At 41.4% G+C, this 25,419-nt stretch overlaps 1 protein-coding gene and 1 long non-coding RNA gene across 6 annotated transcripts in view; both read left to right on the top strand.

The window, feature by feature from the left end:
* Window positions 1-2,650: 2,650 nt before the first annotated feature.
* Window positions 2,651-4,464, top strand: LOC123620558. Its single transcript, XR_006728905.1, has 2 exons — window positions 2,651-3,013; window positions 4,228-4,464. It is a non-coding gene; the product is annotated as an uncharacterized LOC123620558 (long non-coding RNA).
* Window positions 4,465-6,059: 1,595 nt separating this feature from the next.
* LOC123620556 (leucine-rich repeat-containing protein 37A3-like) overlaps window positions 6,060-25,419 on the top strand; it is a 30,129-nt gene continuing 10,769 nt past the window's right edge. For 2 of the 5 annotated variants that reach the window (XM_045525892.1, XM_045525894.1), the window contains exons 1-2: window positions 22,417-23,345; window positions 23,963-24,037. In XM_045525892.1, the coding sequence (XP_045381848.1) occupies window positions 23,239-23,345; window positions 23,963-24,037 (182 nt within the window). In that variant the 5' untranslated portion in view covers window positions 22,417-23,238. Of the gene's footprint in view, window positions 6,184-6,582; window positions 6,760-9,892; window positions 10,158-13,335; window positions 13,408-14,066; window positions 14,148-18,617; window positions 18,688-22,416; window positions 23,346-23,962; window positions 24,038-25,419 lie in introns of those variants that run through there. The other 3 variants (XR_006728902.1, XR_006728903.1, XM_045525893.1) reach the window with 3 other exon arrangements.

Genomic DNA, 25,419 nt, shown 5'->3' with positions numbered 1-25,419 from the left:
CCTTTGGCGGGGAGTGTGAAACCAAGATCTGGGCATTGTTTCATTTAATTATTGCAACAACTCTATTAGGTAGGAATTAGCATATCTTTGTTTTACAAATGAGGCTCAGAAAAGTTAAGCATGTTCCCCAAGGTCACATAGCAGCCCAGCATTTGAAAGCAGGTAGTGTGAATCCAGAGCCCTTGCTGTTCTACAGACACACACACACACACACACACACACACACACACACAGTGTGAAGGTGAAGGTTATTTCTGTGGCCAGCTCACCAGGAATTGCACAAGGCAGAGTATGCCCTCGGGGAAAGTCATGTGTCATGGGTCTGAGGATGCGGGTTGTAGGGAGATTAGCACCCAGTGTCCTGGTCGTCCTTCTGAAAGCACATGCTTACAGACACACACAGATGCTGGGGAAGCACAGTCTTCATTAATCTCCTTTGTCAACCTCACTCCCCACCCCAGCACCTGAATGCTGCCCATAGCTGGGTGCACATTAAAAGCAGACCTATAAATGAAATGAGATCGGTCTTGATTTTTAACTGTTGAAGCTGGGAAATGGGTATATGGAGGTTCATGATACTATTCTCTTTTCTTTTGTAAGTGTTTAGTTTTCTGTGATAAAAAAATATATAAAATAGTAAATGAGAGGACAGCCAGGTAGCAAGCAGTGAGCAAGCAAGACCATTTAATTGCTCTTTCCAGATTCCCCCGGCTCTCGGAGAAGACCAGCAGGAAGTCCGGGAGACCCTAAAACTATAGGCCCTTGATCGCACCTTCTCCCCTCCAGGGATGACGAGGGAGCTACTCATCCGCTTGGTCAGCTGCCTCCTTGTCCTAAAACAGGCCAGTCTCATCCGTCGCTGTGACTTGGCCAAGGTGCTGCACCAGGAGGAAATGGATGGGTTTGAGGGCTACTCCCTGAGTGACTGTGAGTGCCATCAGCCCCTTCCCTGCCATTTGTCCTCCTCTCCTAGCCATGCCCTAAGTAGCCAGCTTCTTTCCTTCCCATTCATCTTTCAAAGCCAAGTTCAAAAAGCCCCCACCTCCAAGAAGCCTTTCCCAACGCTTCATATTCATTCAACAGTTATTAACTGAGCACTTATTATGTACCAAGAACTGCCTTAGGTGCTGGAGACATGGGGGATCAACAAGTTCCCTTCCCTCATGGTGTTCACATTCCAGGGGAAGAGAGCAGCAGTAAATAAACACACAGTTATAGACAGTACTGCCTGGTTGTGATAAATGCTATGAAGAAGAATAAAGCAGGGGGAGTGACAGGAGACCCTGTTCTACATAGGGAAGTGACATTGGGCAGCACTGAATGAAATGAACAACCTGGCCACCCAAATGTCTGGGGGAAGAACATTCCAGGCAGAGGGAACAGCCAGTACAAAGGCTTCATCCTCCTGCAAGGAAGGGTTATCCCACTTTTGCCCAGAATTTGTGCACACCTGTCTTGCAACACTTTCTCCTTTCATCTTGCTTTGTGGCTTTTTTTAGGTACATATCTTTATTCTTGTAATATAGGCCTCTTGAAGGCAGCATCTGTGTTTGACCCAGCCGAATGTCCCTCACTGGGCTTTGCACAGTTCCTGGTACACAGTAGGTGCTCAGTAAGTGCAGAAAGCATGGATGGATGGAAGGCTGGGTGAGTGGTTGTGCTGATGAATGGGTGGATGAACCGAGGGATGAGAGGGGAGGCCAATGGGCGTTCCCAGCCCTCTCGCTCTATTTACCCTTTGAGCCTTGTCCCTTTCGTCTGGTCCCTCCTGGCCCTTTCTCCTCCACTTCCCTTCTCACTTGGCTTGGTTCCCTCTAAATCCTGACCTCCTTCTCTCCGTTCTAAGGGCTGTGCCTGACTTTTATAGAAAGCAACTTCAACATATCAAAGGTAAATGAAAATGCAGATGGCAGCTATGACTATGGCCTCTTCCAGATCAACAGCCACTACTGGTGCAACGATTACAAGAGTCACTCGGAAAACCTTTGCCATGTGGACTGTCAAGGTCTGGCCAGGGCCCCAGGGTGGGAGAGGTGAGAGAGGAGACCAGGCTGTGCTCACAGGACTTCTCTTTCCACCCACAGCCTGGGAATGCCCCCCGAGAGATGGTCCAAAGAATTAGGGAATCCCTTTAGTGAGCCGAGGGTTGAACTAGTGGCCCTAATGCCCATGTAGTTAGGAGATTCTGTAGAGGCCTTGAGTAGGATCCAGAAAGGCTCTGTACAGCCAGTGGTAGTAGAGCGGCTGCAGCAAACTTCCACTGAGAGGACATTACACACTAAGCACTTTACATGCATAGCTCACTTCACCCAACTTTCCAGGCAAACTATTTATGATCCCCACTTTACAGATGAGCAAACTGAGGCCCATGAAGAGAACCAGCACTGAAGGCCAGACTGGTGGCTTCAAAGGCTCAATTCCAATGACTCAGTGGTACCATCTTCAGTTAATAGTCTGAGCAAAGGCCAAGTGCAAACTCTCCACCTTAAATCTGATCCAGGAGGCTCGATAGGGCCCATGACTCTGTCCCTCACCTCCTCCTAATGTCCCTGGGCTCCTTGCTTGAAGAGTCCCCCTAGTTAAGCAGGACTTTACCATGGCCTCTGTGCTGTCTATTTTGGCATTTCCTCTTCCTAACCCGCTCCCGCCCCCAAACTGTGAGTGAACCACCATCTACCCTGGCTAGGAAGAATAGTAACGAACAGGCCCAATTCTCAGTCCTCCTGCCGCCTCCTACCTCCACCCCTACCTGCCCCCAACCTCCAGCAGCCATTGTAAAGATGTCTAAATGGGTCCCTGAGAGGGAGGCCTTGCCTGGACTGGAAGTACTCAGCCGCTAGGTGGCATAGGGCTGTTCAGGGAGGGCCAGTGTCTGCCTCAGTTTTGGGGACTGTCCTCTGTTGCCCTCACAGGTTTTTTCTTTCTCCCTTTCAGATCTGCTGAGCCCCAACCTTCTCGCAGGCATTCACTGTGCAAAAATGATTGTGTCCGGATCAGGGGGGATGAACAAATGGTGAGGAGGATACGGTGGGACTAAGTTAGCGGGCAAACCCCAGGAAGGAGGACATGGCAGAGAAAGGGGCAGTAGGCAAGGACTCGTGGGCACTCCTTTGCCACATCTGAAAAAAATGTGGGATGGTTGATGGGCTTGGAGATCTGAGCTAGAAGACCTGAGATCTGGTTCTCTCTCTGATAGTGTATTAAACAAAACTCTTTCGGTGGCAGTGACAGAAAACAACTTGAGCTAGCTGGGGGAAATTTATTCTGGGAGGATAAGGTGTCTCCCTGAGCCCACTCAAGGGGTGCAGCTGGGCCTCAGGAAGGGAATGAAATCAGGGCTGGAAACTGTCAGCAAGCTTTCCCTGGCAGGCTTTGGCTTCTTTTGGTGCATTCGCTTCACTACTTTGCAGTCCAGCTTCCTCTGTTCCCCAGTCCACAAGACACACTATGTGTGCCCCAAGTTTGTGTGCTAAAGTCCTAAACGACTGTAGGGTCTGAACACGCTCAGTTCCCACCCAAGTTCCTGGGATGGAGAATCTGATTCAGCTTAGGCCACGTGTTCCCCCTCGGTCCAGTCAGCTGTTGGCACAATAGGCGTTTAGCCACGTAATCATGGCTACTGCAGGAGCACTCTTGCCAGGATTGGCAATTTTTTCTATTAAAAGCATGGCGCTCATCAGCTGGACAGACACCCCTAAAGCTATCAGCTCGCTAACGGGGGGCATTCGGATGTCACTTACCTTCTCTGAGCTACAAACTAGGTATATAAATAGCATAAATGGCTGCCTCTACAGGCGATTGTGAGCATGGAGGGAGTTAAATGCTTTGTGTACTCAAAACACTGTACAAAAGGGACATTGATGATTATTAGAACTGAGCCTCTCTGGAGGGAGAGTCAATGGCTGCACTTTTTTGTTTGTTTGTTTGTTGTTGTTTTGTTTTGTTTTTTTAGTAACTTTCAGCCCTGTAAAACAGTGCTCTCTCCCCATTCAGAGGGAGATGAGGATTTGAAAATGTGGAAGCATACCGATCAGAGAAGAGGGCAAATACCAGGGATGAGGGACATTCACTGGAAGAATCAGAGGAGCTAGTGAAGGACAGACCAGAGGGCTAGTAACGAAGGGGATTCTGGGTGTTGCTCTGCATGGAAAACTCACCAAGAACTGGGTCGTGTGTGTGGAGATGCTACTAAGTGGGAAGCAAGAACCGTGTCTTTTTTCCCCACAGGGTAGAATGGAGGTTGCACTGCTCAGGCCGGCCACTCTCCTACTGGATGACAGGATGCCGCCTGGAATGAAACAGGGTGCAGGCCCACTGTAGAGTCATTCCAGGACTCCCGTCCTCACTTGGAGGTTCTTCGTTTCTTCTTCTTCTTGCCTCCGCTTCATGTTATTTTCTTCCCTTCCCATTTACGAGCAAAACTGATCAGAGCCCTGGGAATAAATGGTTTTCTCGGGCTTCCTCCTTGTTGGCATCCAGGCCCAATCCCATGGTTCCTGTCTGTCATTTGCAAAACCAAGAGGACCACAATAAAGAAATCTATAGTTTTTGAATTATTAAAGCAGTGCCTGTGCAAAGAATGTGTTAATTTATTCATTATTAATTCCATGTATATTTGAGTACCTAATACAATAGGAGTGTGCTGGCTACTAGAAGGAAGATAAAACATAACTATTGCTCTTGATCAGGTTCTTGGGGGTAAGGCTCTGGTATTAAGGTGGAGAAAGGAGTGGTGAGATGGAGAAATGGTGATAGGTGCTAATGATTTTGGGGTGGTTTGGGAGGATGGGCTATTAATAGAATCTAGATGATCAAAAATGTCTTCTCTGGATAGGATCCAGTTTGCTTGGAGGGTGCTGGTGTAGAGTAGAACTGCTTAAAGACAAGGCAAAGGCAGAAAAGGGACAGTTGGAAGAATGTCCTGCACATAGCCATCGTCAGTAAATGTCTGGCCAAACTGGGGTGTTATTCTGGCCGCTCAAACTGCTTCAGCTATAAGATTTGACTATTCAATAAGTAGTTCCCAGACTTTTGGATTTCACAAGCCAGTAAAAGGTCAAAAAAATTAAACCTGATATTTCCAACTTTTAATTTTAATGCCCAAGTAAGTGTATTAAAACAACTATTCTCTATTTTTCAGCATCTTTTCATAAAACACATTTTTTTGTGTGTCAGAATTGTAGGGAGGTCATGCTTGTAGAAGAATGAAATGGAATACATTTTATTTTATCAAATAAAAAAACCCTGATTATATTGTCCTTTTCTCATTTAGCTGAGGACAGGTGAAAATTTCATCACAGGCAAGCACAGGTCTGAGGACTATTATTTTTATAAAAACCACAGGAGACTTGTTTTGCAGGGTTTCTTCTGGTTCTGACATTCTAGTTTAAAGAGTCTTAGGACTCTTTCTCTCTCAGTAAGTAGCCGATTGTGACGCCTAGAACATCCCTTCTCGGGCACCATCAGCTCCAGTGTTGGTGCCCTATTTGGACCCACTTTTTGATTTTTGTCCCCAAATTTACCTCTCTTTCGTTCTTACTCTGCCCACCCCCAACCTCCCACACCATCTGAAACACACATACGCAATTTATCAGAATCGCGCAGGACAACCAGGGAGTTCTTTTTAAGGATTTCATGCGACTGTTAATGGCCTAGTGAGTTATGCTTTGATTTGCGTATTTAAAACTGAAAACACTCAAGTCAAAGGATAGCACCTTTAGCGGTTATTTCCTACAAGATCAGTAGGTAGTGTTAACTCCCTAGTACCCTAGTCTCCTCCAGGAGTAAAGATGAAGCCGACTGCTATGAAGGTGTCCCTATCCTTCGATCCTGAAAGCCCATCTAGGCCTCTGCCCTGAAAACACACCTCTGAGATCAGAGCGCCTTGGCTGGAGGAAGCGAATTGACTCAGAGAGCGGCCTGGGGTGGGAGGGGCGAGGGAGCACTCAGAGTGCCGGCCCCGCCCCCGCCCTCTGCGCCGTACCGGCCCCGCCCCTCGCCTGCGACCGTTTCTAAAAACCGGCGGGCACGCCTTGCGCAGGCGCAGTACTGCTTGAGCCTTAGCCGCGCAGGCATAGTGGCGGTTGGATGGCGGAGTCGGTGCCTTTTGCGGTTCCCACCAAGAGTGACAAAACCTTGCTAGTGTGGGAGCTGAGCTCTGGACCCACGGCCGAGGACTTGCATGTAAGCTGGGGCCAGGGTGGAGGGAGGGATGGAGAAAGCCGCCCACCCGTGACTGGGAGCCCGGGAGTCCTGCCTCAGCACCTCACCTGCTTCGTAGCCTCCACTGACGGGTTCTTAGTTCCCGAGGGGCCCAGCTCTCGGTTCGGTAGCGGACCCCAGCAGTCACCTGGCCCCAACAGATTTTAGAGACCCAGAGGCACCTCTCAACAGCCAGCACATTTTGCCTTCTACTGCTTCTTAAAGCTTAGAATTTAAGAGGAAAACTTGTTCATGAAATGAGAAGTGTTTCGAGTTGCACCCACTGTGGAGAAGGGTTTGGGGACTAGGAGGCGACGTGAAGTTTTGTTTTCTGGCCATGAGATTTCATGCACTTACTTGGCGTGGGACCACCCACGGAAGTCTCTCTTCACAGAATGCTCCCAGTTTGGCCTTCTGTATTCAGTCCGGGTCTTCCCAAACGCTGCAGTGGCTCGTCCTGGTTTCTATGCCATCATCAAGTTTTATTCAGCAAGGGATGCCCATAGAGCCCAAAAGGCATGCGACCGGAAGCAGCTTTTTCAGAAATCTCCAGTGAAGGTGGGTCCAAATATGGACTTCTTAGCTCCACTGGAATGAAGTGCTGAATTCAATATGCTAGTGTTTGTCTGGCATTCTGGTTTACAGAATACTCTCAGATAAATTGCCACGCTGATCTTCCAGTTCCTTAGATGGAGAAACTCAAACTCAGGATGGTTAAGTGCCTTGCTTAAGGTTCATGACAAGAACTGTGAAAGCTAGAGGTCAAACCCAAACTTATTGATGCTAAATCCCATGTCATTTTGTGCTGCCCTTTAAGAAATCTTTACCAGAAGATTTCTGCTCATATTTACTTTTATGTAGATTTAAAATGTGTGAGCATGACAAACTCTTTTTGCCAGTTGTAACATAAAGGAAGCTTTGTCATCATCATCCTCATCGTTACTCTCAAGCTGCCTACTCAGAACGCCCTTTAGTTCCCAGAACATGGGAATGTTTTTTTAATGCACTGTAAAAACCGGATTCCATACTAACCTGCCAACCAATTTTACTTTCCCAGAGACACAGAATGATCTCTTGTGCCTCAATTCAACCATCTTTCATTTTTTCAAGGACCATTTCAGTTCCTTATTGGCTACTTGATCTGGCTACTTCCTGCTGACTTTGCTGCCTTTTCTTGTCCGTATTCCTTTCTTCATTGATTTAACCTTGATTGAATCTGAGAACTCTACTTAGTGACTCCAGGTATACTACTTCATTTCTGTAGCCTGTCCAACACCCTCTTCAATCCTGGCTCCACTTCCTGTGATTGAAATGATTACCTGTCAGACATTCTTTAATTTTTGGACTATGATCTGCTTAAGCAGTGACCATCTCACATAACCACTCAGATATCACAGATAGTACTGGAAATATTATGAAATAGTTACTTGGTATCATTTTGTGAGTAATGAGTGTTTAGTGCTCTTTGGACATTGAGACCATTCCATAAGCTTTAGGTTTTGAGAATTTCACAGCATAAAGCCCATCACCAATAGAGTGATGAAGGAAATGATCTACAAGTCAATATATAGTTGAGAGGAGAGGGCATTCATATTATTAGAGATGTATTTATGTATTAAATACATTTATTTACCTAACTCGGAGTTTGGGTTACTATCCCCCCAAAATTGTCATCTACTTTAATTACATATTCTTTTATACTTTGGCAAGTACACATAGTTCTTGTCTTTTCTGCCTTTTATAAATACAGAGAATAACATTTTAAAATAAAACTGAGGACAGGCCTAAGGCACCTGAAAGAGTTTTTTTCAGTGGCATGAAAGAAAATGGTTGCCAGCAAGAACTGGCAAGGTTATCCAGGTGACAGCTGTCTGTATTATCTAGGGTCTCAGAGCCCTTCTGAGGCTTCCTGGTTGTCCAGAAAAACTCCACGCTGACTCACAACACGGGCAAGTCTCCCTCTCAGCATCCAGCATTCAAAAGTTAGCCTTCATTTCTCCTTCCCAACAGGTATTATCTCTGTCTCTTCAGTTGGAGAAAGTAATTTCATTTTTTATTTACTCATTCCTTCATTCATTCACTCAATCAACAAGACAATCAATCCTCTATTATATGCCAAGAACTCCGCTTGGTTCTGGGAATGAGAAAAGAATAAGACATGGTCCCCTCGGGCACTTAAGGGGCTTATAAACCAGTGATAGAGGAAGATGCATAAATAAGTCAATAAAGAATTAATAAGGCTTTGATTTTACCTGTATTATTTGAATTTTATCACTATATTCATGTACTACACTTTTCAAAAAATGAAATATCATTGCATCCAAAGAATTATCATTTCAATATATAATTAGCCTAAAATTATTATTAGAGAGTTCACATTATTTTTTCCATGCTCTTTTGAAGTCTAAATTTGGTTGGTGAATTTTCATCAAAAATACTTAATCTATATTTAGATTTCATAAAATATGCAGTTTAGAAAGTAGCATCCTGGCCAGGCGTGGTGGCTCATGCCTGTAATCCTAGCACGCTGGGAGGCCGAGGCGGGAGGATCGCTCCAGGTCAGGAGTTCGAGACCAGCCTGAGCAAGAGTGAGACCCCGTCTCTACTGAAAATAGAAAGAAATTATCTGGACAACTAAAAATATATAGAAAAAATTAGCCGGGCATAGTGGCGCATGCCTGTAGTCCCAGGTACTCGGGAGGCTGAGGCAGAAGGATTGCCTGAGCCCAGGAGTTTGAGGTTGCTGTGAGCTAGGCTGACGCGACGGCACTCACTCTAGCCCGGGCAACAGAGTGAGACTCTGTCTCAAAAGAAAAAAACAAGTAGCATCCTATACCCACATTGGTGAAAAACGCACTTAAACGTTTTCTAATAACTGCATTGAGTATCAGCTCTTAAATTTAAAAATAATTAAAATTACTGACATTAAAGATTCAGTTGCCCAGTCACACTGAGCCACACACAAGACCTCAGGAACCACATGTAGCTAGTGGTGACCTGTGGGACGTGCCATACAGGCACCGAAAGGAGCCATCCTCAGCTACGTGCAACAGCATCGTAAATTTACAAACAGAATGTTGAGTGAAAGAGGCAAGATAGAAAGTCATATATGCAATGAGATTCCGTTTACATAAAATTCAAGAAAAGGCAAACTAAAGTATGTTGCTTATGGCTGACATATAATAGGTAACACTACATTTTAAACGCAAGGAAATTACGATAAAAGCCAGGAGAGTGGTTACCTGTAGGGGTTAGAGAGAGGGTTGTGATTGGAAAGGGCCCCCGGGGCTTCTGGATGCTCGCAGTGCTCTTTCCTGACATGATGATATTGCATGGGCATCTGCTTCCTGATTGTTAAACTGAACATTTATGTTATGTGCATGTTGTGTGCATTGTAGTTCTCAAAAAGATTTTTTTAATGGGGAAAAACCTAATGGCTTGTTTGTGGCCCTGACATAGGTCCATGTGGGGCTTTCATAATAATATTTAGGGAAAGAGATGAGAAAATGGCAGTTCTGCTGATCTTGGTGTGCTTCCAGAGTTGGATTCTAATAGGGACTTTGTGATCTAGAGAAGAGTAGGCATTAAATACAAATTTGGTGGGAAGAGCGGGTAGAGGTGTGTGTGTGTGTGTGTGTGTGTGTGTGTGTGTGTGTGTGTGTGTGCGCGCGCGCGCATGTTGGAGCGAGATGGACACAAAAAGGAGAACATGAGATAAGGTTTGGAAACAGAGCAGACATTACCATCTTGAAACTAATTCAGAATTAGGGCATTCGGGCAGCACCGTGACCCAGGTTTCCTCCATAGATAGGAGTTAGTCCTGTGTAGCAAATAGTTGTTGCTAGTTTGCATTTTGATCCAGAAATAACCTTTTCATTTTCCAGAATTCTCAGTGAAAACAATTTGACGGAATTACGCAAAGATTCATTTGAAGGCCTGCTATCCCTCCGGTATTTGTAAGTTACTTAGTTAATCATATTTATTTATGATCCTTTAGTGATATTATCTACAAAATAAATAAGAGATTCAAATTAGACAATCTCTAAAATTTCTTCCAGCAATAAAATTCTGCAGTTCTCTAAATCTGTGTAGGGTTTTAGCCCATCTCTAGCATCAGATACTTCCTATGCATTTTCGGTTTTTTAAATCATATAGACAAGGTACAGACAGAAAAGAACTTCACTTATAGGGAAAAAGTAGTAATAAGATCTGAGCAATTATTGACACCCATGTAAACCTTGTTTTATAAGTGTTCATACACCATCTGCTTATATTTATGTTTAGTCTACAACCCATAGATCAATCTAATCCACAGTCTGTTTTTATATACACCCCATAAGTAAAGAGTGCTTTACATTTTCAAAGGGCTGTAAAAGGAAAAGAAAAGAAAAGAATAGAAACAAGGATATACAACAGAGTCTGTATGTGGCCCATAAAGCCTAAAATAGTCACTCTCTAGCCTTCAGAAAAAGATTTGAAAAAGTTGGTTTAGTAGAATGAGAGGAATTAAAGTTTACCTCAAGTCATTGCCTAAAGGAAAGGAAAATACGGACCATCTATACTAGTTCGAATGCCATTAATCCAGAATGTTTTCATAATTTGATATGAATTAAATTAACATTTAAATATTAAATAACATGAATTATATTAATATAAATAATATCAAGAATATTAAAATATATTTAAGAGAATAGACTGGTATTAAGGATTTTATTGCAGGAATTGTTATACTCATATTAAAAACGGTTGTTTAGAATGATGGTTAAGTGGTATAGCTAGAAATGTTTACACTAAGTAAGCATATCAGAAATGCTCCTAATTCTTCACTAATTACAAAATAAAAATCTCTCCAGCCTTGTTGCCAAGGAGGGAATATTTGCATAGTATTTCTATCTGTTTAGAGATAAGAAGATACTATATTCTTTGGTATGAAAGTTTGATTCTTATCCTTTGTCCATGAGGTCCAGAAGTATGTACATCATTAATCCTCATAAAGCTAATTAATGATCCTCTTGCACAAATAGAGTCTTCTTTCAAATGTAGAAGGCTTAAGGGAAGTGGGTACAAAGAGCTTCACATGACACTACAAATAGTCCTTTGAATTATCAAACTTCCTAGGCTTTAAGGGGATGACCACTTTTGTATTGGTCTTCTTGGGAATCTCTGCCACATTTGGAAAAAAGCAAATGAGTGAATTGCTCAATGGAGGAGGCCCTTTATTACTTCCACTATGAAATACTTTGTAAGCTAATTATTTCACGTTAGCATATCTATTCTCATTCATTTAAAAGATGCCAATCAATGAAAGAAAAAGCTAAGAAAGAATATGCCAGGCACTGTGCCTAATATTGGAGGCAGGCAATATTGGAGGCAGATGAGTAAGACAGGGTTCCTACCCTTCTAAGAACTTAACATCTCACAGGGGAAACAAACAAATAAGCTCAAACCATGATGCAACAAGCACTAAGTAGATGACAAAGTGCCGCAGAGGTGCAGAAGAGGGACCACAAACATTAAAATTATATTTCTTTTAAACTAGTTACTTTTCTTGTGCTGTTCATTCCTCAGCTATTCATTCATTTTATAAACATTTGAGTTTGCTTGATTTTTGTGTGTCAATTTTAAACATGGCGGGCCATGCAGATGAGCCAGACATAGTCCACGCATTCAAGGAGTTTACACTCAGAAGAAATGGGATGCAAAGATAACTGTATCAAAAAGAAGAAATAGACATGGGCACTAAGAGAGACAAATTGCTTCTGGAGCACAGAAAAGGGAGAAAGGACTTCAGTGTGGATCGGAGAAGATGTTACCAGAGCAATGCTCTTAGAACAGGACCTCAAAGGGCCATTGGGTATCCTTAGACAGACATCTTTGGGAAAATAGTCTAAACTTGGAAAAGGGGAGAAAGGCAAGACGCAAGAAAGTATTTGAGGAATGCCGTGACTACCTGTAGATTAGAAGGAGGGACAGTAGGAGACTGGAGCCAGATTTTCTAGGGCTTTGAATGCCAAGCAAAGGAGCCATGATGGGGAACCATGTTATACCAGCAGTGCTGAAGACCACCTTGAGCCTGCCTGACAAGCACTTGGAGGGCTTGTTAGGCCTTGGTTCCGGATGCCACCCCCACAGTTTCGGATTCAGTCAGTTTAGAGTAGGGCCGAGAATTTGCAGCTTCCATAAATTCCCAGGTACTGGTCTTTGAGAACACTTCTGGAGAGTTCATCCGGTGACTGTGTGCAGGATAGTTTAGAAAGGAAGAGACTACAGATGGAGACACCAGTCAGACAGAGTTATACCAGCCAGGTGAAGAGTGAGGGACAGGCTGGCATCGACAGAAATAGTCAACTGTAGTCAAGAATGGGTGTTTTCAAATAAAAATCCAGTTCCATGTTGTTTTTTGTTGTCCCATCACTGTACAACAAACAAGTTGCTTTTGTGGAATATTAAAACCAAAATGAATTTCTATTAATATGGTAAAATTCTGAATTAGTTCAAAGTTAGATATTAATTAGAGGAGCAATTTCCTCTCAAATGATGTGAAAGGATATCTTTTATTTCTTTTGGTATTGAACTGCCTTCGAAAAACAGAATTAAACCAGGAAGGTGAATAAATGTGAGATCATTTCTTCTCATGTTAGAAATTTTATTGAAAGACAAAAACTTTGAGCTCATAATCTAGAATTTGATGAGACTACAGAAGGTCATGTAATCAAGTCTCCTGCTCTAGGGAAAGATCTCATCCAAAATCTATCAAGATCTATAGTTGCATATTTCATTTATGAAAATTGGCGAGACGCGCTGGTGGCTCATGCCTGTAATCCTAGCAGTCTGGGAGGCCAAGGCAGGAAGATTGCTTGATCTCAGGAGTTCGAGACCAGCCTGAGCATGAGTGAGACCCTATCTCAAAAAAAAAACTAAACTAAAATAAAAAATGTTTATGAAAATCATGAAGGTGAGATTCTAGAAGAGGTATAGGCAGGATTAGGGGCTCTGGAAAGTTCTAATACAAATCCAAAGGTTGACACTGTAGACAAAAACTACTTATTCAGTATTATCATTCTAAACTCTGCTATTTGTTCCCGCTAATTTGATATCTAATAGCTCATCAAAGAAATATCTTCTTTTTTCTAGAGATTTATCATGCAATAAAATACAGTCAATTGAAAGAGGTACATTTGAAACCCCACCGTTTTTGCAGTTTGTGTAAGTTACAAATATAACTTCATTCTATTTGGAATTTTTATTAAACCTATTGTAAACCTCTTTGCTATTCATTTTGAAATATTGAAATTTTACTGGTAGAACGTTACTAAAATTATATAGCAAATCCTTTTCATCTCTAGAAAAGATGAGTGTGAGAATCATTACACAGATCAGAGTGAATCATTATAGAACAGTGGTTCTCATCCAATGTATTTTGTACCCAGCTGACATTTGGCAATGCCTGGAGACATTTTTGTCTGTCACAACTGTGGGTATGTTACTGACACCTGGGAGGCAGAGGCCAGGGATGTTGCTAAACAACCTGCAAAGTACAGGACAAAGCCCCACGACAAGGAATTACATGGCCAGTATGTCAACAGCACTGAAGCTGTAAAACTCTGTTCTGGAGAAATAAAGATCTCTTAACACAAGTATTGGTTGAGCACTCACTGTTTTGTATCTAATGCACTGCATGTGTAAATATGAAAGTATAAATCGTAAGCCAATATCTTCTACAGTGAGATTTCTTTAGTGTATGGAGAAAGTATTGAGGGCATGTTTCATCATATATGAATTAGGATCACTGCCAAATGATAAATGTTCTCAAACAATATCTTTTTTCTTCTTCTTCTTTGGCTTGTCTCTCTCTTCTTTTGTAGAAATCTTGGTTGCAATTCACTGACAGAAGTGACCTTTGGAACATTTCAGGCTTGGCATGGAATGCAATTTTTACAGACGTTGTAAGTGAAATAGATGAACATATGTAAAAAAAACTATTTGTGTGTAAAAGCATCCTACAGTTACTGGTTAACTGGGTATAAGCTCATCATGAACTCTGAAAAGTATGTCTTAAGATCCATCCATTTTTTTCAAATGAGGAAACTAAGGTCCAAAGAGGCCAAGAGACTTGTGTAACTTACATATGATGGGCTCTGCTTTCCCCAGTACTCATCTTCAGTTTGGGCAATAAGAGACAGCAAGCAAGTAATGCTCCAATTAGCTTTGTCATGGGAGCCCTGTTATGCGAATTATCCTTGAAATCCTCCTTTTGAATATGACTTTGATTCCTCCTCATGTGCAGAGTTTCTAACTGCTGAAATGTGTGCAACATGTAGCCATAAAGAAGGGAGCTTAACACAAAGTCCTCCAGGGAGTGAAAGGTGCAGGATGCTTTCTCAGTGTCAGTGTCTTTTAGATGGTAAAGCAGAAAGAATTCCTGAAAACCTGCCACAGGGCACTTCTCTCCCCAATCACCCAGAACATTATTTTTCAAAAAGTATATACCTAAGAAGTTAAGAATTATCTGTGGGCAATAGGAACCTTTGCAGTGTAGGAAAAGATAATATTTATGTTAAGCTACGGTGCAAAAAATATTCGTAAAGAAAATACATTGCTCTAGTCTAATTCCATATACTTTCTTCCCTGACTACTCTTCAACAAGAAGGGTGGGTTTTATTCTCTTTCAGCTCAAAAATTCCATGATTTCTCTGTGACACAAGCAAATCCTAGTGGGTATGTTCAGTGGCCTGAAGGGGATTTTAGACTCAAGGTGAAGATCCTCCTCTAAACCTGACTCTGGAAAAGACTGTCCACCTGTCTTGTGGTTCAGAAGTCTAATTTCCCACAGTTCATTTTGGGCTAGAGGAAGGGGTTTAGGATGTGTCTGGGGCTGAATTAACAGTTTTTGCCAACGCCCAACTTCAGGGGCCTCCTCTGTCCCCTTGTTACTTTGTTGAGGCCTCACTTAGGGAGGAACCCTGTCGGTCTGTTTTTTGTTTGCCCTCCTACCAGAGGGCACACTCATTGGATCCCTCCACCAAGAGGTTTAGGCGGAGTCTTCTTACAAATGTCTTAAACTCACCACCTTTAGTGGACATTTTATAACACTGAGAGCCCCTCATAAGAACCCAAGTTTCACTCTAATTATGTAGCCAACACCAGAAAAAAAACAAAACCCACGGAATCACGTTTGGTAAAAATTAATGAGTGTCATGCCTGCTGTGTGCCAGGTACTATACTAAGTGCTGGGGGTGCAAGTTGGAATAGGACAAAGCCTCTTTGTCCCCAAGAGGCTTTCATATCAGGAGAAAGAGGGATGATGATGAGAAGACATGAGAGCCATGCTGGGGTCTACACAGCCGGGTGACAAGGTAGGGGAAGGAACAGCACAGGAATTGAGGGGTGGGTTAGGAAAGACTCACAGTGGAGGAGGCACCAACTTGTTTATCTCGAGTTTCTGTGTTCATCTCAAACAGCAGAAAAAGGCATTTGCTTCACGGTGATGAGGAAACCAGAGCTAGCTGGTGATAGAGATTAATGCTCCTGTTATGGGATCTGAATAGAGCTGTACCCCTCCACCTAGTTCACAGTTACTTTCAGAGATAGCCACAAGGGTCACAGTTTACCAAGCGTGTGTTGGGGGCTGTGCTCCTTTGTTTTGGGTCACACCTTTCTAATAGACAAAGCTTATTTGCTGTAGTGAGATAGAAGCCTATTGCATCTCTTTCCCAAGGCCAGTTGCCAAAGGAAGATGCCGGTAATTTCATGACCAACATGACAGAGTTCTGGGTTGTTCACAAGTTGAAGCAATATTTTTCCCAGCACTGCAGAAGTTTGTAAAAAGGCCCCAGCTGGGGTGGATTTATCATGAATTGAATGGAGCCTAAGCTTCAGGGCTCCTCGCTTACACCGGCACCTTCCAACATCCTGGGAGGGGCCCTAGCAGTTTTTGTATTCATAATTTTGTGTGTTTTTATTAGAGAAGATTTCCCAAATTAGATACGGTTCAGGCCTCACAAAGCCTAGAATCACCCCTGGGTTCCAGGTAATTACAACCCAGGAAATCTCCTGGGTGAAGCCTCTATGTTATTGACAAACACTGAGTGAACAAGTCAGCAGTGTGATATAGGATCAGTCTATTTTGAATCTGAAATCCACCTCAAAGACATACCAAGGGGCTGGGCGCGGTGGCTCACGCCTGTAATCCTAGCTTTCTGGGAGGCTGAGGTGGGAGGATTGTTCGAGGTCAGGAGTTCGAGACCAGCCTGAGCAAGAGCGAGACCCCGTCTCTACTAAAAAATAGAAAGAAATGATTTGGACAGCTAAAAATATATATAGAAAAAATTAACCGGGCATGGTGGCACATGCCTGCAGTCCCAGCTACTCAAGAGGCTGAGGCAGAAGGATTGCTGGAGCCCAGGAGTTTGAGGTTGTTGTGAGCTAGGCTGATGCCACGGCACTCTAGCCCGGGCAACAGAGAGAGACTCTGTCTGAAAAAAAAACAAAAAAACAAAAAAAGACATACCAAGAGCTTATTAGTAAAGTACTGCTATTGAAATGATGGTAATAATCGTATTTCTTTCCGATGAAATATTTAGTGGAAAACCAGCAGTGGTTGATAATCCTAAATGTTACTATCCTTTCTTTTTCCTGACTTTAAAGTGCTTCTCCTTCATTCACCTACACAGGTCCAGACTGATGGCTTATTTTTAAAAATTCTTTTAGTCACTTCATTGGTTCTAATAGTACAAGCTCCATCATTTTAGAAACTGACTCTACAGTGTAGAAAGCCTTATTCAGATAGAGCACGTTCACATGCTGACATGTCAGCGGTACATCAACCTTGGGCCAAGAAAGGAAACACTAAGAATAAGAGGAAACTCCGAGCTTCATCCCTATTGGATCAATGCTCTCCTTGCCCCCAGTCCACTAACATCAGCTTCCTCTGGAGGCTGTAGATGCACAAAAGCTTACACACTTCAGGGTATCGTTGGGATATTGTCATCACGTCTTGGTATGTACTGGAATCCTGGCGGCTTTTTCTCAGATTCAGAGCGGCGTAAACATTAAAGATGGAAATAACAATTCAGGTCTGTCCTTTGGGGCGATTTAACATGGCTGTTTAATTTGTAATCGTTCAAAAGTTTTGAGATTGTCACACCCAGCAGCTGTTATACTTTTCTTCTCCCAGCTGCGTCTTAATCTTCCCACGTATATAACAAGCTATCTTCTCTTCTCCTGGAAGCTGAGTTATTTCTTCCTCTTCCCCATAACTTTAATAGGTGACGTTTATGTTTCAGGCACCTAAGTACTTATATACAGTGAGATAACATGCCTGAAGTTCTTAGAACAGGGCTTGGCACATGCTAAACATGGATACATGTTGCCTCCTGTGATCTCTCATTTTCATGTTCCCAACAACTCTTGTGATGTACATATTGTTATCCCCATTTTGCAGATGAGGAAGTTGAAACTCAGTGACATCGGATAACTTGCCTAGGTTCACACCTTTTAGTAAGTGGTGGAACCACTTACAAGCTTTGCAAGTAATTTTCAATACAGTTCCTCGTTCCCTTGTCATAGGAGCTGAATGACGACCATTTGCCTTTTTGTGCGTTTTATCTTACAGTTAGTTTTTAACTTGAACAGGACCTTTAGAGCAGAGAGCTGCATTTCCCTCTGAGAATTGCACGCTTGCGGAGCTCCCGGCCGCGCCGCCACTGGGCATGCCCAGGGTTGCTGCGCCCTGTCCCGCGCAGGTACGACATCCCCACCGCGGAGACCGGCCCTGTGGCCAGCGCCGCACTAGGTGCCTTCACGGGCTTTCACTTCATCCCCAACCTGCCTTGTGAGGCGAACGCTACTCAGTAAGGCTCAGAGATAGTCCTTGTTCAAGTCACTTCACCAGAAAGTGACAGAGCCCGAATTCAAACCCAGGTCTGCCTGGTTCCAGGGCCCTCGCTGCTTCCGTTGTTCTTCACTGCCAAGGAGTCCTCTCCAAGGCTATGCTCAGAAGTTGGATTAAAGTACAGGTCCCCATTTCAGATTCTTTAGACTTTCCCCCGAGAAAGGGCTCAGGTGATGCCGTCAGAGGTCCCGTATTGAGGAGCTTCGCGTGGGAGACGTGTTCTCACGGCTCATGGAGCCGTGTGGATGAAGGAAGGAAAGGGTGACTCCATCCCCGAGTCCTTCAGACATACCGCAACAGGGTCTAGGTCACTCTGCCTCGTTCTTTGTCTACCTTCTGCCAAGGAACCGGTTCTCCCTGCCTGCCTTGGGATTCTAGCATAGGTAGTTTTGGAGTTTGTCCTATTTAAAATTTATTTTCACTGCCTGCTTTGGACATTTGTTCTGCTAAAGCTGTTAGGATTTCAGTACATTCAGGGCCGTGATGGCATGCCTCAGCCCTCAAGTCTGCTGTGTCTCCTCAGTTAATAGAGTGGAAATGTAGCCCATCTGTGTGGACCGTATAGAAGAATTTGGAGAAAAAAAAAATAACAGGTAAGAAATGTTCCCTTATTTTGTGAGCTGCCTTTATTCTGTCTCATTGTTGTACAGCAAAAGGTTTATACAGAAAGAGTTAGGTTTTCCTCTTCTAATAAGGTATATTTTAAAAAATTATTTAGAGTGATATTTCTTAAACTTTGAAGCAAATAAAAAGCGTGCCACATTTTACTCCCATAAAGATATCAAAAAGGCAGTAGATTAGGTGTCAGTGCACCTTAGTTTATGTGTAAAATGAGGGAATTGAACCAGAAATGCAAATGGTTTAAGACAGTATCCACTGGGAATCCAAACGCATTCATATCATTTGGTTTGTGGAAAAGAGTTGCTTGTAGCATCCCCAGACTTGAGTTGTTGTGTCAGTTCCCTCTCGTTCCCTCCATTGCCCCAGCACAGACATAGTGAAAACAAGAAAGCTCTACAGCAGGAGGAAGAAATAGGACAACATGGAGTGTCCCCCTGTTTTGATTTCACTAGGCACAAATGCAGGATCCTAATGTCGGTTGTCTGTTTTTATCTCAAGTCAGTTTCAGTAGTCTATATCTTTCTATTTCATCCAGGGTACCGAATTTATTGGCAAACAATTGGTCATGGTTTTCCCTTATGACCCTTTTTGTGTCTGTGAGGTCAGTAGTAATGTCTCCTCTTTCATTTCTGATTTAAATAATTTGAATCTTCTCTCTTTTTTTCTTGGTCAGTGTAGCTAAAGGTTTATCAGTTTTGTTGATATTTTCAAAGAACCAATTTTGATTCTGTTGATTTTCTCTATTGTTTTTCTGTTCTCTATTTCATTTATTTCTGCTCTAATCTTTATTATTTCCTTTGTTTCTCTTGCTTTGCATTTAGTTTACTGAGTTTTTTTTTTTTTTCCAGTTTGTTCAGGTGGATATTTAGGTGATTGGCTTGAGACTTTTAACATCAGCATTTATATCTATAAATTTCCTTCTGAGCATTGTTCTAGCTGCATCCCATTGTATTGACGTATGTATTTTCCTTTTGATTCATGTCAAAGTATTTTCTACTTTCTCTTATGATTTCTTCTTTGGCCCATTGGTTATTTAGGAATATGTTACTTTCTACATGTTTGTGAATTTCCCAAATTTATTTCTGTTATTGATATCTAATTTCATTTCACTATGCTTGGAGAACCTATTTTGTACGATTTTAGTCTTTTCAAATTTAGTGGGACTTGTCTTATGATCTAACATGGTCTATCCAGGAGGATGTTCTGTGTGTACTTGAGAAGAATGTGTCTTTTGCTATTTTAATGTTCCTAATGTTGGAAAGTGTTCTATAGGTGTCTGTTATGTCTAGTCATTTATAGTTGTTCAAGTCTTCCATTTCCTTGCTAATCTTCTGTCTAGTTCTATCCTTTATTGAAAGTTGGGTATTGAAGTCTCCAGCCACTATTGCTGAATTATCTATTTTTTTAATTATGTCAGTTTTTGTTTTATGTATTTTAGGGTTCTGTTTTTAGATGCATATATATGTATAATCACTTTATCTTCTTAATGGATTGAGTCTTTTGTCCTTATAAAAGTCCGTCTTTGTTTCTAGCAACAATTTTTGTGTTAAGTCTATTTTGTCTGTTATTAGGATAGTCATTCCAGCTTTTCTTTTGGCTATTGTTTGCATTATATATCTTTTCCATTCTTTTAGTTTCAACCTATTTGTGTCTCTCAATCTAACGTGAGTTTCTGATACAGCATATAGTTGGATCATGTTTTTTAAAATCCATTCTGCCAATTTCTGCCTTCTAATTGGAGAATCTAATAAATTTATAGTTAATGTAATTAGTGATGAAGTAGGATCTACATCTGCCACTTTGCTACTTGTTTTTTCTATGTCTTATGTCTTTTTCATTCCTCACTTCCTCCATTATTGCCTTCTTTGTGTTAAATAGATATTTTCTAGTATACCATTTCAATTCCCTTATTTCTTTGACTATATTTTTTTGAGTCGTTTTTCTTACTGGTTGCCCTGGGATTACATTCTAGTCATTTAATCGTACTTTATAACACTCTAGTTCAGATTAATTCCAACTTAATTTCAATAGGATACAAAAATTTTGCTTCTCTAAAGTTCCACTCTCACATCTCCCTTTATACTGTTATTGTCACATATACGTCTTTATAGATTTTGTGTTCATCATGTGCATGTTAGGGCATAGCTTCAGCACTCAGCAAGGTAGTTTCCAGCTCCACCTTAGCTTTCCCTTACTGCTTGTGCAGAACCTCAGGATCAGCCAGAGATGAGAGTTTAGGGACTTCTCAGGTCTTTCCTGACCATGCCCACAGCCCTAAACCTGTGCATGACCTTCCAGATTCCCAGGAATATGTTTCATGGTCTTCCACTTTCCCAAGGATACGTTGGAGTGTTTCAAAGCCCCTATGGACATCTTATTCCTCAGCGTTTTCTATTAAGGTTTTGAATTAGGCTTTTTTTCTTTTTTTGCCCCAACTTTTATCCATTGCCTCATGCACCTGTGATGTTAAACACTTTTCCTGGAATTGTTTTCCACAGACACCCTCTGGGGAGAGGCTTTTAGCACCTGACAGCTCATAGTTGGGTCAAATAAAGACAAACGTTTCAAGTAAGGTCTTCCATGGAACCACCAGATAGGTCAAATAATGACAGTTCATTGGGGATGAGGCTTTGAAGGAGCTCCATCCAGCTCCATTCTGTTCCCTCGGGTACTTCGGATGTGAGCCATTTTTCAAGGCTACTACTGAGCTGGGGAGTGAGGAATGGTCTAGGGCAAGCTAAAACAACACCAATCTCACTGTTCTTACAGAAAGTCAGCCATTTTCCCTGAATAAATGCTCCTTGGGCTGCTGTAAGCTTTTAGGCAAATTTCCGGAGTTCTGAAAAAGTTGATTCTGGACACTTTTGCCATATCTTTTGTTGTTGCTTTTATGAAGAGATGAATTTTCAGATGTCTTTACTCCACCATTTTCACTGATGTCACCTACAACATGGTTTTAAATTTCTAAAGCCTCAATGATCATGGGCTAATCAAATACTTAATCACAGGAAATGATTAGGGAAAATGAATAAAAAGAGAACTGTAATTCTCAAGAGCTTCTCCCCATGAGTGGGTGAAGTTTGAAAAGGGATTTTATATTTAGTTCTCTCAGAATTAAGGTTAAAATAACAACTATTTTAAACCTCTTTTCTTCATAGAAGATAAACACAGGCTTTGGAGTCAGTACTGAGTTTAAATTCCATCTTTGCTTCTAACTAGCTTGGTGATCTAGGACAAGTTATATAACCTCTCTGTGCCTCAGTATCCTCATTTATAAAGTGAGATAATAAATCTACCATGTGAGCTTACTGTGAGGATTAAATGTGAAATGGTAATCACCAGTGCCTTGCAGCGCAATAAATATCAGTTGTAATAATTGTTATTTTTATATTGTTCTGCAGTATACTGATGATTCTTGAGTAGAGTTAACCTATTATTCTTTTTTTTTTTTTTTTTTTGAGACAGAGTCTCACTCTGTTGCCCGGGCTAGAGTACCTTGGCTTCTGCCTACCTCACAGCAACCTCAAACTCCTGGGCTCAAGCAATCCTCCCGCCTCAGCCTCCCGAGTAGCTGGGACTATAGGCATGCGCCACCATGCCCGGCTAATTTTTTACATATATATTTTTAGTTGTCCAGCTAATTTCTTTCTATTTTTTTAGTAGAGACAGGGTCTCGCTCTTGCTCAGGCTGGTCTCGAACTCCTGAGCTCAAACGATCCACTCACCTCAGCCTCCCAGAGAGCTAGGATTACAGGCGTGAGCCACCACGCCAGGCCGAGTAGAGTTAACCTAAAGACAGATTTCCTTCTCTTCCTTCCCATTTCTTTTGTTTTATTTTTGTTTATTTGTTTCTTTGTTTGCTTTAAAGAATTGAAAAGGAAATCTGTTCCAGCAGTTTGGAATAAAATTTACATCAAAAAATGAATTTATTCATGTTACTGATATTTAAACACAATATTATTTGTCAATGAACATTTATTAAATACCTAGTAAATTTCAGGCACTGTGCCAGGCACGGGTATGACAATGACAATAAGGTGTGGTCCCTGCTGTCAAGGAGCTGACAGTCCAGGAGACTGACAAGTGAACAGGTGATTACGTGCAAAGTAACCAAGGCTGTGATGTGATACAAGAATACCAGTGTGAGTATGTGATGAGAGTTCCCTTCTCTTAGATTTATCTCTTTTTCTTTAGCTCTAAAGCCAAGGATTTGGTCCACATTTTTCTTAACTGTGTGTATTAAACCATGATTTTTTTAATTTCTAGAGATGAAAGGCAAGCACCTCGAATTATGGAGGATAATTGGCATATTTGTTCCTTGCTATCCACTTTTTTTTTCCTATTTTTTCTCTTTCTCGTCTCCATTTTATCTTTTAGAAATGTGGGTAGTTCCCAAAGGAAGAGTGTTTTACAGAGTCTAAGGGTGATTTATAGGTAAAGACAGAAAATGATTTTTTTTTACCTACAAGTTTCATACTAAAAAATGAATATCAACTTTTCATGTAGTCTCGTGCGCACGGAAAATGCAGGTAATTTTAATTCCATTGCATTTTTTCAGAATTCTCAATCAAAATCCTCTGGCCACTGTTGAAGATTCATATCTTTATAAATTGCCAGCATTAAAATATCTGTAAGTATTACAGTAATCTCATGAGTCATGGGATGATTTCTGCTCTTGTATTTTATTTGCATCAAAGATCAAATATTTTGACTTTAGGCTAAAAAGTCATAATTTAAATTTTAACTAGGTTATTGAAAAAAAGTTATTGGCAATGACGAGAGATTAAGAAAGGATGTATGATGGGCAAGACAGCCAGCAGGGGAAGAGAGCAGTGCTGAAGAACACATACAGATATAGAATGCACAGATGCATGTAGGAACATCATTTATCCCAGAAAGCAAGGAGGAATAGGTGTTCACTATTTTAAAAAGAAAAAATAGAGTAAATGATCAAGAGAGGTGAATGCAATACTAAAATGGGAAGATAATGGTTTAAAAGTATGTAAGTTCTATTATTCAATGCCATTAATTGGCATTGCATCATTTGACGATGCAAATGAACATAATAATCACATTTCTTCAATAAGAGCTGTCTAGAATTATCTTCAATGGCAAATAAACTCTTGAGCTGGCTTGTTTTATAGAGAAGCCAAAATTGAAGTGATCATAAGTCTTTGAAATATCTTTTTAAGTATAGAATTTTTGTATTGGGGTTCATATCATGACTGTTTGGGCTTTCTCCTTCAGAGACGTGGGAACAACACAAGTCTCACTTACAACAATTGAGAACATCCTCATGGAAACTCTTGAGTTGGAAAAACTGTAAGTTACTTTTTTTCTTAAATTAATTTTCACTTAGTTGTTTTTTTAGGTTTCTATTTTCTTAAGTCAGGTTTATTGAAGTATACTTTTCATGTAATAAAATTCCCCTTTTTTTTTTTTTTTTTTTTTTTTGAGACAGAGTCTCTGTTGCCTGGGCTAGAGTGCCAGGCATCAGCCTAGCTCACAGCAACCTCAAACTCCTGGGCCCAAGCAATCCTCCTGCCTCAGCCTCCCGAGTAGCAGGGACTACAGGCATGTGCCACCATGCCCGGCTAATTTTTTTATATATATATATTTTTAGTTGTCCAGCTAATTTCTTTCTATTTTTTTAGTAGAGACGAGGTCTCGCTCTTGCTTTAGCTAAGGGTAAAATTCACCCTTTTTAAGTGTACAGTTCAAAGAGTTGTGACAAATGCATAGTTATGTAACCACCATCACATTCCCAACATAGAACATTCCTGTCGCCCTGAAAAGGCTTCTCATGTTCCTCTGCAATCAATCCCCTCCTCCCACCACCAGCCCCTAGCAACCACCAATCTAATTTCTGTTCCTATAGTTTGGCCTTTTCCAGACTGTCTTATAAATGAAATCAAATAGTGTGTAGCCTTTTCTCTTTGGCTTCTTTCACTTAGCATAAGGTTTTTGAGATTATGCTACTATCCGTGTTGTTGTATCCATAAGTACAGTTGGTCCTCTCCTCATCCACAGATTCAACCAACCACAGATGGGGAATATTTGGAAAAAATAAAAATATAAAATAACAATAAAAATAATATAAATTTTAAAAATACAGTATAACAACTATTTATATAGCATTTATACTGTATTAGGTATTCTAAGTAATCTAGAGATGATTTAAAGTATACTGGAGATTATATGCAACTAGCATATCATTTTATACAGGCATTTGAGCATCCACAGATTTTGGTATCTCCAGAGAGTCCTGGAACCAATCCCCCATTGATACTGAGGGACAACTGTTCATTCCATTTTATTGCTGAGTAGTATTCCAGGTGTATAGATATATCAGTTTACCCATTCATCAGTTTATGGACATCTGGGTTGTTTCCAGTTTTTTGGCAATTATGAATAAAGCTGCTAAAAACTCTCATATGCATGAAACATATACTTTCATTTCTTTCAGGCAAATACCTAGGGGTGGGATTGCTGCATCACATGCTAAGTGCATATTTAACTTGTTAAGAAACTGCTAAACTGTTTCCTAAAGTGGCTGTACCATTTTGCATTCCCATGGGCAGTGTGAAAGTTGCAGTTGCTTCACAGCATCAGCAGATCCTTATATTTCAGTTTTTTTAAAAAAATTATAGCCTTTCTAATAGTAGGTGTGTAGTGGAATCTCATTGTGGTTTTAATTTGCATTT

This window comes from Lemur catta, chromosome 15 (assembly GCF_020740605.2).
Source record: "Lemur catta isolate mLemCat1 chromosome 15, mLemCat1.pri, whole genome shotgun sequence".
Classification (NCBI taxonomy): Eukaryota; Metazoa; Chordata; class Mammalia; order Primates; family Lemuridae; genus Lemur; species Lemur catta.
This window is presented reverse-complemented; position numbering and strand designations above follow the sequence as displayed.